A 16,110-nucleotide genomic window follows, 5' to 3' on the forward strand; every position below is an offset into this window, starting at 1 on the left:
GAGAGAGAGAGAGAGAGAGAGAGAGTGTGTGTGTGTGTGTGTGTGTGTGTGTGTGTGTGTGTGTGTGTGTGTGTGTGTGTGTGTGTGTGTGTGTGTGTGTGTGTGTGTGTGTGTGTGTGTGTGTGTGTGTGTGTGTGTGTGTGTGTGTGTGTGTGTGTGTGTGTGTGTGTGTGTGTGTTTGTTATTTACCACAGTCGTCTGCTGGCCATTCAGCCAGCCTTTCCGCTAAGGAAAGCGCTCAGAGTTTATACTGACCGAACTTCGGGTAGACTGACGCCACACCACACGCCACACACCGGGACAGTGAGGCCACAGGTAGTCGAGTGCCCATTTACTACTTACTGCTAAGTGAACAGGGGCTACACATTAAGAGGCTCACTCATTTGCCTCGCTGCTCCCGGAACTCTAACCCGGGCCCTCTCGATTGTGAGCCGAGTGTGCTAATCCACTACACTACGCGGTGTGTGTGCGTGTGTGTGTGTGTGTGTGTGTGTGTGTGTGTGTGTGTGTGTGTGTGTGTGTGTGTGTGTGGAGACTGACTTTGCAACAATTACAACATTAGAAGCAATATATGGAGTACTTTGAAACATCTACAAAACAGGCCATGTTTGCAATGTTTGGAGATGACTGTAACAACAGTGATAACAGTGACACTTATAAAAGCACTGTAAAAATACCAATAACAATGACACTTATAAAAGCACCGTTTAAAACTCCGCATCTTACTAGAAATGAACACGATGAAATGCTGAAAGAAAATATAGTCTGTGTATTAAGGAAAAGGAGCATCTCTCATCTTTATTCTCGGTCTACTGAAGCCGCGTGGATAACTTACTCATTCGTATCACTGAGGGCTTTCTTTGTCTTCTGCTGTAGACGAAAACTGCTGTAGCCTTCAACTTGCCACCTTAGGGATTCGTGTGCTTCTCCGCCCGCCGTTGTGGAGTGCTACTGATGTCGTTGTTGTGTCTTGAATGTTATGTTAGTATTCCTTACCGCACAAACACCTCCACATTACTTCCACCAGCATTTACATCACCTCTCTCTCTCTCTCTCTCTCTCTCTCTCTCTCTCTCTCTCTCTCTCTCTCTCTCTCTCTCTCTCTCTCTCTCTCTCTCTCTCTCTCTCTCTCTCTCTCTCATCCACCAAATACCGATCCGTAATCCTTCTCCTGCCGTCTATCTGTAACTGGTGGTGATGGGACGGTCGTTAGTGATGGTGAGGGCGAGGGATGATGCTGGGAGTGATGGGTCCTGATGGTGATGAAGGTAGTGATGGAAAGCGCTCAGGAGTGTCTGGAGTGTTAATGGAGACAGGAATGACGGCGATGGGAGTGATGGGCGGTGATTGGAGTGAGGGTCAGTGTTGGGAGTGAAGGCTGTGTTGGATGTTAATGGGATCAGTAAGATAAAAGTTAGAGGCTTATTGTTATTACAGGTGTGCGTGATCTCGGCACTCATGTCCGTCCGTCACAGTGACCTTTGATACTGCGTTGGGTGATGTCCCTTACCCTTAGACATCCGGGTTTACACAATTTTCCTTCGTTTTGATTTTCCAAGTAGCCTAAACATCGGGAGAAGGGAAAGTCAGAAACTGATTAACATAATTGAAAAAAAATCTAAAAATGTAAAGAAAAGACGTAAAAAACCCCATTTGGAAAGAAAATGAAAGGAAAATCATGCAAATAATACACAAATGAAAAGAAATGCCTGAGCGTCCAATTTTATAAGCGCCAGAAACTGAACAACGAGGAGTAAAAGGATTTTTATTGTCTTTCATCACGATCAATCCCAGCTCATCACGACCCGCCGGACAGAAAGGACCAGGAAGCAGCTGTAGTGGTGGTGATGGAGGAGGAGGAGGGTCACCATGTGCCGTACAGATAGTGATGGCTTGAGCTGAGGCTCGTTAGTGATAGGAATGACAAAGAGGGCTGGCTATCCATTTCCCTTTACTGCTGCAACTCCTGTCATTTGTGGAATAGTTTCGATCATTCCTAAACTCACACCTTTCTTTTTCTTTTATCATAGTCCATTCAGATTTTTTTTTTCAGTTTCCTTTTATTTGGTTGATCTTCCTGCATTACCGATTCATTCGTTCACGGATATTTTCTGTCAGTCTTTTGATCCGTTCTGTTCTGGCAGCCCCCACCAAACCAAGAACAGAAGCGAAGAGAAATTTAATATCACTTTCTTTTTTATCTTGTTCCCCTTCCATTTCCCCTTCGTGTTCCCCTTTGTACTTCATGTTTATCTCGGGTTTAATTATACTTCCGGGTCACTTTCTTCTTTGTGCGTATTTTACCTTCCATCTTAGCAACCAGATTCATTGTACTTTCCAACCATCCCTTTCTCGCCTGGCTCGCCGGACCTTTGTCCTCCCCTCCTCCTCCTCCACATCCATCAATTCATCGTTAGTTGTTGCTACGCCTTCACCTTCCTTAACCAGCGGTCTGTTGTGATCCCTTCTTTTAATGCCACTACTTCAAGCTTCAGGTCACGACTCCAGCGTAGCCTTGAGGAGAGAAGCTTGGCTCATCATAACATCACAAACACCGCCGATCGTTACCAGTTTTTCAATAACATTTCGTACTCTTGGATCTACCACGTTACTGTCTCGTTTGGTCATTCCATCCCATGTCATGTGTGATGGACTGAGGGAGGTACTACAGCAAGTCACTATTGCCTACATGTTCAGGAACAAAAGCCACGTGATTAGTACTTTTGGATACTAAAGCATTGACATTGTAGACGAGTACACTTCCCAGGACTTGTCCTTGGCGGCGGCCGGCTACCGCATCTTTGTTTTGCTCCTGATGTCGCCGCCACCGCTATTGCTTCGCCTCATCTCCCTGGGCATAGTATGCAGGGTGCCACTCAACCATAATAACTCACCAGCCGCCCTCTTGCCAAACGTTTACTTCCGCATTTTTCTGTTGATGATAGCTTTCTTATGCAGCACACGGATCGAAGTACACAACCGCGTTTCCTGGGTGATGTGCACCTCCCCTCTCCGAACTCCTAGCGTTAAAACACACACACACACTTAGGGGTGACGATGGAAGAAAACAATCAACCGGTAAGCGGCCGGGTGGAGATATTTGGGTGTGTCTCCTTTCACGTGTAGCCCCTGTTCACCTAGCAGTGAGTAGGTACGGGATGTAAATCGAGGAGTTGTGACCTTGTTGTCCCGGTGTGTGGTGTGTGCCTGGTCTCAGGCCTATCCGAAGATCGGAAATAATGAGCTCTGAGCTCGTTCCGTAGGGTAACGTCTGGCTGTCTCGTCAGAGACTGCAGCAGATCAAACAGTGAAACACACACACACATACACACATTCACACACACACACACACACACACACACACACACACACACACACACACACACACACACACACACACACACACACACACACACACACACACACACACACACACACACACACACACACACACACACACACACACACACACACACACACACACACACACACACACACACACACACACACACACACACACACACACACACACACACACACACACACACACACCGCGTAGTGTAGTGGTTAGCACGCTCGACTCACAATCGAGAGGCCCGGGTTCGAGTCCCGGCGCGGTGAGGCAAATGGGCAAGCCTCTTAATGTGTGGCCCCTGTTCACCTAGCAGTAAATAGGTACGGGATGTAACTCGAGGGGTTGTGGCCTCGCTTTCCTGGTGTGTGGAGTGTGTTGTGGTCTCAGTCCTACCCGAAGATCGGTCTATGAGCTCTGAGCTCGCTCCGTAATGGGGAAGACTGGCTGGGTGACCAGCAGGCGACCGAGGAGGTGAATTACACACACACACACACACACACACACACACACACACACACACACACACACACACAGAGAGAGAGAGAGAGAGAGAGAGAGAGAGAGAGAGAAAGAGAGAGAGAGAATGAAAGAAAATCACACAAACAATTGCTCAATCTGTATTAACGAGCGTATTATTCGTAGTTGAACGATGAGTGAATGCGTTATATAACACCCGTGCACAGAAGTAGGAAAAGTTATGGGGTAGCGTAAAGAAAGGAACATCGCCATTGACATCTTAGAGAACAGTGTTTCTAAAGGCGAGAGAGTGCTGAGTCCAGCGTGACGGGCTGGATGGTGGCACTGAGGGTATCGTAATATACATTTTACTAATCCTATTTCATGCAGTCGCTCACTGACTCCCGGAAACGATGTCTCTCGCCTGCAGCGGAGAATCTTGTGTGAAATCAAAATTTGCAAATGGTATGATGGTGAGTTTTTCCCCGGAATGAGAATTCCCTTAAAATTCGAACAATAATGAAAATGTAAATATGTGTAAACGCTGGAAAATGTTGGGTTGAAAGTGTATTAAGTTGGAATGACAGCTACAGCGGAAAGATATTCCGGAACGGAAAAGGCGATGTCACACTAGCATTTTTTCCGTCGATTAATGCGATTTCCGTCTAGTTTTCAACGTTCCGCATGAACTTATCGGATGAATTTGTCAGACGATGGGGATCGTTTCTGTCTGCAAATTTTCCTCCTTTGTTTACATACCAAGACCAAGACCACAAGACTTGCCGCGTCTCCTCAACCTGCTTCTACGTGCATTGGTTCTACCACTAACCATGAACGCATCCATGCACGCTTTTTGGCTTGTTTAGCTTGTCTAAGTTTCGTAATACACAGTATTACGTTCAGAGCAGCATATCTTTGCCGCGGCGTGGCCTCCATGTTTGTTTACATTGTCGGTCTGTGTTGGCGGGAATTGACGACGAAACACCGTTTGTGTGTGACAGGCCGCAGCCAAAATGTAGATTTTCTGAAAAACGACGGAAAAAGTGGACGGAAAAAGTGCTAGTGTGACACCGCCTTAAAGGCCGCGTTGTGAAGCAGCACGAGAGGTGCTGTGCCCGCCTGATAGTAATACTGCCAAGAACTGCGCCGGTAGGTTTCCTAAAACTGTGGAGATTCAGGTGATGTAGGAATGAAAATTAATACAAACGGGAAAAAAATTAAAGAGATGGAAATAACAGTAGTAGTAGCAGCAGCAGGAGCACCAAGAACAACGGTCATCAACAAAAGCAATAGCTAAAAATAATATTATCAACAACAACAATAACAATGAGTACTACTACAAGAACAACAGTCACAACATCTTTACCATCTTTAAAAGAACGACAGAAGGGAAAGAAAACATCATTTCGTTTTCCAAACACTATAATGTTTCTGAAGATTCTTTTTCACTTGTTTTGCAGTGTACCATAAGTTAGTGACAAGCTTCAGATTAAGCATCAGTAATAATAGTAAGAGTATTGAAATTGCTCAATTGCATTGGCAGGCAATGTTTGTTTCCTTTCTGCTGCGATATTTCCTTCTGCCGATAGAGTTATGAATGATGCAGCAGGCAAAGAAATTACGAAAACCTACAGCCCATAAATGAATAGAGAAACGGCTAGATCGCATCAATATTGCATAGTAAACCGCTCACCTGCCACTCTCTTCACACCCCTTCCGTCCCAACTCCTCTCTCTCTCTCTCTCTCTCTCTCTCTCTCTCTCTCTCTCTCTCTCTCTCTCTCTCTCTCTCTCTCTCTCTCTCTCTCTCTCTCTCTCTCTCTCTCTCTCTCTCTCTCTCTCTCTCTCTCTCTCTCTCTCTCTCTCTCTCTCTCTCTCTCTCTCTCTCTCTCTATATATATATATATATATATATATATATATATATATATATATATATATATATATATATATATAGTTAATGAAATTACACCTCCATTGGTCATTTTATCTGGTAAACAGTCAGTATTTTGGATTATACTTGGTGCAGCGGAGAATCCCATCTTAGAGTTGCGAATGCTTGGTGGTGATAACATACCGTGTAAACGATACACAATCCATACACACATATACATTGTATTAAATGTCATGCACAGCCACTCCTAAACAGAAAGAGAGAGAGAGAGAGAGAGAGAGAGAGAGAGAGAGAGAGAGAGAGAGAGAGAGAGAGAAGGCATACAGACAAATAGACAGAGAGACAGAATCTCAAACAAAATTTGCTATGATATTCTAACCGCACATGACAACACACACAGTAGATTACTAAAGAGGCTGTCACTTCACGCTGCCCTCTAAGCAATATATAAACAAAGCACGTCATGCGAGGAACACGTCCATGTATGGATTGGTGTTGTAGAGAAAGCAAGAAATGTTATATAGACACATTGTTCACTTGCCCATCTGTTATGTTTGCTTTCGTTCTTATAATCTGTTCATTTTACAAGTCACCACAGCTCACACTGGATATGACGCAAATAGCTGATATGCTTGCGAAATGGTAATGAGACTCAAGGAAGCTAAGTGACAACACGTGCGACGGTTATTGGGTGTGGCTACCTTATCGGAAATTCTCACCATCACCTGTCCTCCTCTTTTAACCTATTGATGGACTTGTCACCCCAGTGAGCCTTGTCCTGGTGAGAGGTGAGGAATGATGGATGAGTAAGAGATGCGGATATTATGAAATACCTACGAACTCAGTCAAAGGCACCGTAAAAACAAGAACTAAAAAAAATGAATAAATAAATAAAGCTAGATCAAATAGAAAATTTGAAAAAAGCAAAACTTCTGCCGTCACTTTCAAGAATATGAAACAGATTTATAAAGAAAGAACACATCGTCAGAAATACAATATGGGACGGTAGAAATGTAATATTCATGGTTGAAAGGCAATGAAAGGGATAAAAATAGCCTCGAATGCAAGCAGCAATACCGAGGCAGGAACGCAGCATGGAGCGCAAATCGATTACAGTACAGTACTTAGGTAAACACAACGCATTAGGTAACTGTTTTACACGCGTATACACACACACACACCACACACACACACACACACACACACACACACACACACACACACACACACACACACACACACACACACACACACACACACACACACACACACACTAAACAGCGAGGGGAAGCAAAGGACAATAAAATAGAAATACAACAATTTATGGCATTCTTGGTGAAAGCTTGGCCGTGAATCAAATACTATGGGAGATTCCGTAGAGTGAAGGTCAGAGAGAGAGAGAGAGAGAGAGAGAGAGAGAGAGAGAGGGACGTATATGCCTTTTTTTGTTTCTTTTTTTTTTATTTATATCACGTGGGCTTTTTAAATGGGCTCGGTTTTAAGTAATAATTCCGATGTACTTGTGACTTTTTTGGTTATCCATCCAAATTATTTCTTTTATATAAATGTGTGTTTCCTTTATTCATTGTGTGTGTGTGTGTGTGTGTGTGTGTGTGTGTGTGTGTGTGTGTGTGTGTGTGTGTGTGTGTGTGTGTGTGTGTGTGTGTGTGTGTGTGATGGTCTTCGATGGTGTTCGATTTTGTGACGTCTCTCTCTCTCTCTCTCTCTCTCTCTCTCTCTCTCTCTCTCTCTCTCTCTCTCTCTCTCTCTCTCTCTCTCTCTCGCTACTGCTTGTCTTCATTCTTCGATTGGCTGAGACAGAATCTCTTCCTTCATCCGACCCCCTCATCCCCATCACAGAGTATACCTATCGTCCTGAGGTTGACGCTCCCTCATACCAACCAAAGAAAAACTTCCACATGTAGCAGATCTCTCCTGTGAAAGTCCCTCGAAGCCCCGGTGTTGGATGAGGCTGGGTCATTTATTGATTGCCAAAGTGATCTCTGACCTTTGATAGCTGGCCAGTGTCCCTATGACCCAACATCGATCTCTGTTTTATCTGCTGGTTCTGTCGCTGAGCTCTTTTAATTGGCGACGCTCCAGATCCTTCCCCTTCCCCTTTACCTCCCCCTTCCCTGGGACATGCACGTAATGCTGTGTCGCCGTCTTGTCTAGCGAGGGTGTAGTTTTGAGAATCCGTGTGAAATTGCGATATTAGGCCTACTCGTCATCATAATTATCGTCATTTGAAAACCACTCAAATGTTTTGTTATAGGTCTAGATAACAATGGTATGTTAATTCAAATGTAAGATAAACAATATGAGATGTAATTGAGAGCGTAATGGTGAATATCATGTTTATTTGTGGAGGCAGTAGAGAATCCTACCGCAACTGGCAACTCCACCAGGCGAGTGGAGTATAAAGAGTGCAGGCGTGTGCCGTCGGCCAGAGCTGCACTGTCAAACGGAGTTGCGCGACGCCCTTCACCTGGGCAGGTGGAGCAGTGCACACTCTCCTCTGGGCAGTTGTCACAGCTGCAGCGGAGTGTCAGTCTGTAACACAACTCTCTCCAGCTCGCCGCTCGTCACTGCCGACTACTTCAGACTTTCAGTTTGACCTTGTGTTGCATCGAAGTTTGTGCATTTTCGGACTTAACCAACAAAGGAAATAAGAGACAAAGGTTACCTTCTTTCCTTCACCACGGACCTTACCTTTTTCGTGACCTGACCACGACCACTGGTAGTCGTGGAGAAACTGCTGACCTGTTGAAAAAGCGGTGTGCCGCGCTGATGGTGGTGGCGCAGATCAAGATGAGGTATGAAGACCCTTTCGATGTCGATGCTTTCATCAACAGTCTTCTCTTCCTCAAGAAGTACCCCGGCAAAAATGTAAGTAATGTCCCATCATTAGTGGTAACAGACCTCTCTTTATAATTTGATTAATGGCATGCAAATTAATCAAAACTTGAAGCAACCAACACTCGGTACTTTCTGTGACACATCGTTACCTTGCTTGCATGCTATACTAACTATTACAGTCATAAAAATGTTGCATCTCCTCACCACAACACCGCCACTCTCCACACCCGTGACTGGCACCGCAGCGGAAACCTGTGTGTTGCGCTCTCTCAGACGCAACGCCCACCACCTTTCGCTCTGGGGAACTCAACGAATTCGTTTCCATTTTTATTAGAAAAAAAAGAATATATATATATATATATATATATATATATATATATATATATATATATATATATATATATATATATATATATATATATATATACAGAGAGAGAGAGAGAGAGAGAGAGTGAGTGGCGGATAGATCCTTTGTTTACTAGTAAATTATATTTTTCGTCTCGGTATCATTCCCTTCCTGATATCAGTAAGGCTTCTCTCTCTCTCTCTCTCTCTCTCTCTCTCTCTCTCTCTCTCTCTCTCTCTCTCTCTCTCTCTCTCTGTGTGTGTGTGTGTGTGTGTGTGTGTGTGAGAGAGAGAGAGAGAGAGAGAGAGAGAGAAAGCAGTGACAGTTTGAGGAGGGCGCCGTCTAAGGAGTCTTGGCACGTGTTTTGGAACGTGTGCCGGAGGGGTAAGGCACTGAGGGGAATGAGGGAGTGGTGGTGGTGGTGGTGGTAGTGGTAGTGTGGAGTGTGACAACAGAACAGTCTCCGTCAGCTTCCCGCACCCTGCAGCCTCCGCCCACAAGCAGCAGATCAATGCGGCGCAGCGGTGGCCATCTGCCCCGCCGCCACCGTCGCTGCCGCCACCGCCGTTGCCGCCTCGTGCTTGAACGTCAACAACTGATAAGGACGAGACGCTCTTCCTGACGCCACTCTTTCACCATTACTTCCACCATCATTGCAACCACCCTCATCATTATCCCTCACAGCTGTCATTCTCCCCTTACATGCGAGTTCTTAGTAATTCCTCCTCCTCCTCCTCCTTCACTTTCTCGTCTACTGAATTTTCATTGTGATCTTTGATATTGTCACCGTTACAACGGACCGTTACAACACGACAAAATCAGAAAACAAAGGTACGCTAAGTACCATCGAAGGATCATCATCAGCATCATCAACAACAACAACATAATTATCTCTCTCTTCCTCATGACAAGTCCCTGAACCTTCATCACTAACTCTGCAGTTACCACCCCATTCACTACCAACACCAATACCACACCACCACCACCACCACTACCACCACCACCAAACAACAACAACAACAACAAACAATGCTATGACCACATATACAATCACGCTCATCACCACCGAACCTTTACCCTTCTCACCACCACCACTACCACCACCACCAGCACCGCAATAGCATTCCTTCTCACCGCTTCTCCATCACGTCACCACCAGCCTTGTGACCTCTGTACTCAGAACATCGCAGGTGTAGGAGCTGCCGCCGCCACCACCAGAATCACCACTTCCTTTATACTCATCACGACCACCACCAACACCACCACCAGCACCCTCGCACACCACCACATCCCGTCAATATTCGCTACACGTGGTCACAATCATAACATTTTCTTAATTTTTCTTATTACAGTTTGCCAGATGGTTTGAAGCTACTGAAATCAGTTTTTTTTTTTTCGTCATTTATTGTAAGGTATTCTTTGTACTGGTCATGTACCACTTTTACATTTCACTTACTTTGAATTGAAATAATGCAGTTTGCTTATGTACAAAATATGAACCACTGAATATAAAAATTTCATGGTATAGCATTGAGTTCAAAATTATATCTGATGAATATTACAATTACATTAATCTAATATTACTCGAATAAAATGCGTAATACAAATAGCTCCTACTAACGACTTCTGTGCATTCATAAACTGGAATTTTTTTTTTTTTTTTTTTTTTTTTTTTTTGTATCTGAAAAATAAGAAAAGGATGAGACCAGAAAAATGTTTCCATCGGTGCCTCTGCAAACCGACACCTTCCACCAAGATAAAGGACGCAGAAATGAGTCTTGTACAAGTAGATGTTCCCAGTAGACCCTCACGCGTCTTTCCTCTTTCAGACATTTCCTTCCAAGCAACTTAAAGCAGAAAGCGAGGCAGGCAGTGTGTGTACTGGATCTTTAAGCTTTACTTCGCTTGGTTTTAAATGCGAGCAAAACATAAAAAGAGGGAAAGGATGGAGAGATACCCTTGCGGAGACCATTATAAAGAGGAAACTCAGACAGTGGGCGAGATAGGGATTCCAGGAAGTGAGAGGGGGAAATAAAAACGTAACGCAGAAAATGTAATAACTGCGACAGTACTTTTAAAATATTAAGACAAACAATCTGATAGACAAGAACAGGAATTGAAACATTGTAGGAAAAAGAGCTGGATTGATACACACATGGACAGAAAAAATATTCTGCATAGGAATTAGAATTATTAAAAGTTCGGAATGTAAGAACAGCGACATGGAAATTTTAATTTTATGTTTTATTTGACAATGTGAAGCCCCATTGATCCGTCACTATGCAGCACATTTTTCATCACTTGCGCACTGCAATATCTTTTTTTTTTCTTCTTCTTCTTCTTCTTTTGATAATTATCTGATTCGATGCTTTCAAGTAGCAAACGTTTCTTGGCGGGATCATGTTTGTGCGATGGTGACGTCGTTCCTCGGTGGAAGTGTGTGCGGGACGTCCTGTTGGAGGTCGCGTCCTGGTGCCTCACAAATTCACGCAGTACCGCCTCCCGTCAGTCTCGCCACGTGAAACCTCTTGGTCTGGGTTCTTCCTGATAGCATTCCTTCCCTTGCTAATGTCGGTGTCATCCGCATTTAAGTATTCCTTCTCTGTCAATTATATTTTTTTCGTGTGTGTGTGTGTGTGTGTGTGTGTGAATTTCTCGGTTTTAAAACTCTAGTAGAGGCTAACCTCCTCCCAATACAGGATGAAGTGAGGAGTTTAAGAGCATTGTCTCGGGTGAGGCACGCTTCGAGTGATGCAACGATGGCAGTTTCGAATATTTCCAGAGGCTTGAGGGGCAGCTTCCGCTTATGTAGGCTATCCCAAAAGGTGAAACCTGAGGTTCTTGGAAAAACATTAACACTAATTGTTTTCGAAGACTTCCGGGATTCAACTTCGCTTATAAAAGAACTTAGATACGCCTCTGTTGGCCACTAAAGGCCAAGCCAGCAGCCTGCGCCATCCCTTCACCCTTGGCCCTCAGCCATACCACGGGCAGCATAACCTTACATAATAAGAGAACAACAAACTCGGCCATAGGGGGCGGACCACTTCCCTATTACTTTTAATGCGAGTATTGGGATGGTCTCTCTCCTCACCTCCTCACATGCGTCGAACCCACGAGCTTCCCTTAGTGTTGTGTTGGCATTCAGCACCACTGTGAGGCACACATCGAGATATATCAATAGTCAAAAAAAATTTTCCTCGGATTGACGTCACCTGGGCACAGATCCGCCTTGCTTCCTGTACATTTCAAGGAAGTGTTTTATTATGGTGTTCCTCGGTTCCCATCCTTCACCAAGTCATCCGATCATGTAGGTATGATTCATACAGGGGGGGAAGAGTGACACGACCTTGTTCCACTTACTGTACACCATTATTGCTCAAGATGCAAATAAATGACATCCTCGACAGCAAGCAAGGTGAACCTTCAGAGGACAGGATGCTTCACACGCCTCGGTGTCGCGGAATCTGTCTCACTCACAGGAAACTGCTGAATAACATGCTAGGAAATGCGTTGCGGGTCATGTCCAGGAAACCCCCTACGACTAATTCGATTGTACCAACTGGGCCGCTTAAGAGCCCCTTAATGGCACCACCACCACCACTACCACCTCCACCACCACGACCCGTCTGTTGGTTGAGTGGCCTGCATCATGCGGCGCCTCCTGTAGGTCTGTCAAACAGCTGCTCTGTCTTTTTGTACATGTTGGTCTTTAGGAATGGTAAAGGTAACAGTTACTGAATCTTTGATTCCACGTGCTCTAATTTTTGCATTTGAACTTTGTTTACAAATGGGAACTAATACTTATTTAACAATATTGTTTACTATTTGTATCTTCGGCAACCAGTTGTTAAGTGATGTTTAACAAGAATTTTATTCTTTAGATATTTCTATCGTTGTTCATATGCTCGTGTCTTGCAAAATACTTTATTTCTTGTGATCCGAGACCCAGAAATTACGTTCCTTCATGGATACATTTTGTCCTTCACGTAGCGCTCAGTACAACAACATCAAGGAGAGTTCTGCACATGCAGGTCATATCCTTTTCGGAAATCGGTGATTGTTAACTTTCAAAATTTAAAAGGTCAAAATCGTATGTGCGGAGTGTCTTCTCTTATCAGTGTCTGCCGTCACATATGCTCAGCAGAATGTGTAGCACAGTCCAGTCCCCATGGGCCGCCATCCTACACAGATAGTGACGAGTTACGTAGTTACACTCAGATATGCTCTCTTATTGTCGCATTTAAAAGTATTATTACCGTTTATAAAGAGGGTTAGGGAAACTGTGTCTATAGGAAACATATGGTCCTGTGTCATCACGGAATTTAAATGTATCTTTGCTACTTAGTAATAACGGAATATCGATCACGAGACAACAATGGCATGCAAGCGCCACTCTTCTCTCTTTCCCAGTGGGTAAGACATGACTGTCGGGTTTATTGTGTGGGGGAGCCGTAGAAAGGTACTGGAGATGACAGTTGTTCCCAAGACGAGACATAACAGCCATCAAGATGTCGGACACGTGTCAGGAAGGGCGATACTGACGTCATCTCGAGAACAATTACTACGGCTAAACAATGTGTGTCTGTGGGCGTGAAGGACCCTCGGGAAAGCGACAAGACAAGCCATTGGATATATTTTCTTTCGATAGGAGGAACGCGTGCAGAAGCAGGAGGAGCGGGTCGTTAAGAGAGGGATTAGAGTGGAGAGTTGCGCTGGATAGGGATCTGACACTGGGTGGAATATTATGAAAGAGATCCAGATCGAAGTGAGGACCCTAAAACGGACTCAGAGAGAGAGAGAGAGAGAGAGAGAGAGAGAGAAATCCTCTTCATTATAATAAAGAAGAAATACTAATGCTTGAGGATGAGAAGAATTGTTTAGAAATTGATAAGATATTCCGAAGGAAATATTCTTAAATCTTCGAAACTTCCACATACAGATTCGTAGCAAACCTGGATATGATCAGACCATCGCAAGAATAATCACACTTCAAATTCATTAGATAACAAACTTCCAGTCATTCAGATTTATTTATTGCCTTTAGTTTTCCTTTTTATACATGACCACTGTAGTTCCTAGCGGTGGTGCCGCTAATTTAACATAGTAATGTGGTACGAATGGTGTTAGTCTGTGCGTCAAGAGTGGCCATCAGGTTTGGCTTATTGATATTCATTACACCTTCGTCGACCTTGTGGGACAGCTTAGCTAGTAGCTGGACATCTCTTCCTGACACTGATCTCCGGGCAGCAGCTGTAGTGGTTTACGTAAGACTCACAGGTGTGGTGCTGCAGTTCACTTAGACTTATTATTCGCAGACGTTTATGAACGATATTCTACCATAAAAATAATTGTTATCGTTATACAAAGATTAAGTTCATTTTGAATGACAAATAATGATAGAAAATATAACGATAAGACTTTTCCTTCTACCTGGTCAATCCTAACATCTTAATTGTGTCACTGGGAATTGACAGGAGTTACCGAACCCTAAATACGACTTTATATATATATATATATATATATATATATATATATATATATATATATATATATATATATATATATATATATATATATATATATATATATATATATATGAGGGGCATCGACCAAGGGTAACAAAAATTGTAATTAAAAGAAGCCCGCTGAGGTGCAGGTTCCCGAACGGAGTCGAAAGTGTTCGTCAATAGTCTGTTCTAATATTTTGATTTGTTATGTTGTTTGGAAACATTCTCTCGTCACGTGGCAGCTCTACTTACCGAATGCTGCAAAAGACGACGCCAACAATGTTAAACTGGTGCACAGTACAGCGAGCACGCCGGAGAAGCATCAAAAGAGAAAGTTTACTTTGCCACCAAAGGTTACCGAGTCAAGAAACTCCTCCTCCAAGCTAGCGACACCGGCTGGGTAAGCTCAACCTCAGATACATTGGCTCCTTTCCATTATTTAGGCAGGGGACGTCTCATGAGGCACATTCATTATGATGTGTTGTCTCCCGCCCCGGGTATTTGGAGCAGACCACTGTTGTACCGATGATGTCCAGTTATAATAGATGCATCAATGAATATGATGATAATGATAATGCAAAACAACATCAACAACAACAATACGGTTAAAATTACGTCATAATTTGGCATCCAGAAGTGAAGTAGAAACCTGTTTATTCTAATCATACAGGAGTCAGCTAAGACCCCAAGCCGCTCGCCTTACTGGGCCACCACAGGTGCGCGGCGACCGTGGGGTCCACGACAAGAATGTAAATGGAGGGAAGAGTTGTTATCAAACCAAGGAACAGACGGAATATTTTTACCGAGTATCCTTCTTGAAGAGGGTGAGCTTTTCGCCTTGATCTTGTATGTCGCTGTAAGACCAAGTCTTCCATAAATCTAAAACAAGACTTGTCATTCAGGTTAAGATAACAAAGGAGAAAGTCCTCAGGAGAATAAACCTAATAATATTGTGTTCGTCGCAGCATTAATTACCTTTTTTTTCTTTTCTTCTTCTTCTTCTTCTTCTTCTTCTTCTTCTTCTTCTTCTTCTTCTTCTTTCTTCTTCTTCTTCTTCTTCTTCTTCTTCTTCTTCTTCTTCTTCTTCTTCTTCTTCTTCTTCTTCTTCTTCTTCCTTATAACATTGTAACTGAAAACTTTCCACTCTACCTGGACCTACACCTACCGGGTTTTGCTGTGACAGATGGTATCGCACCGGCACCATTAAGTATGGCAGGGCGGATAAGGAAAGACTGGTTGGAGTACGTCTATATGCCATAGACAGGAGTTGTGATAGTTTTCATCCCAAGCATGAACCAAATGGAACTAGATAGATAAGTCATAATGTGTCATGCAAGGCATGGTGAATGCACTGAATTCTTATTAGCACCAAGGACTTGTCCTTGCATGATCTCAAGGCAACATTAGATTTTGTCTCATGCCGATGAGAGTGTGTTATGTGAAGGTCATCGCTGTGTTGGAGGAGTCCTTACATAACAGTGATGTGTTGATTTTTCTTGTTAAAGAAATGTATTGATTAAATGGAAAGATTTTTTTCGGGAATGTTTACTTTTTTTCATGCTTTTTAACAATTTTTTTATTTTCATCGTCTGCCTGATATCTGTAAACAGCTCCTGTCTGCCACCTCTTACAGCGGCTAACAGGCTGTAAAGTTAAACATAATAACAATTTTGATAATTTTGAAATAGAAT

At 43.5% G+C, this 16,110-nt stretch overlaps 1 protein-coding gene and 1 non-coding gene across 3 annotated transcripts in view; both read left to right on the forward strand.

Annotated features, from left to right (window-relative positions):
• The window catches only part of LOC123500003 (serine/threonine-protein phosphatase PP1-like), an 82,210-nt gene that overhangs the window by 57,161 nt on the left and 8,939 nt on the right, over positions 1–16,110 (forward strand). The window contains exon 1 of one of the 2 annotated variants that reach the window (XM_045248599.1): positions 8,138–8,593. The exons of the other annotated variant lie outside the window; for it this stretch is intronic. Coding sequence (XP_045104534.1) covers positions 8,495–8,593 — 99 coding nt within the window. The 5' untranslated portion in view covers positions 8,138–8,494. Of the gene's footprint in view, positions 1–8,137; positions 8,594–16,110 lie in introns of those variants that run through there. 2 annotated transcript variants of the gene reach the window in all.
• Trnav-cac lies at positions 3,550–3,621 on the forward strand. Its single transcript has one exon. It is a non-coding gene; the product is annotated as a tRNA-Val (tRNA).

The sequence above is a fragment of the Portunus trituberculatus genome, chromosome 50 (genome assembly GCF_017591435.1).
Source record: "Portunus trituberculatus isolate SZX2019 chromosome 50, ASM1759143v1, whole genome shotgun sequence".
NCBI classification, from domain to species: domain Eukaryota; kingdom Metazoa; phylum Arthropoda; class Malacostraca; order Decapoda; family Portunidae; genus Portunus; species Portunus trituberculatus.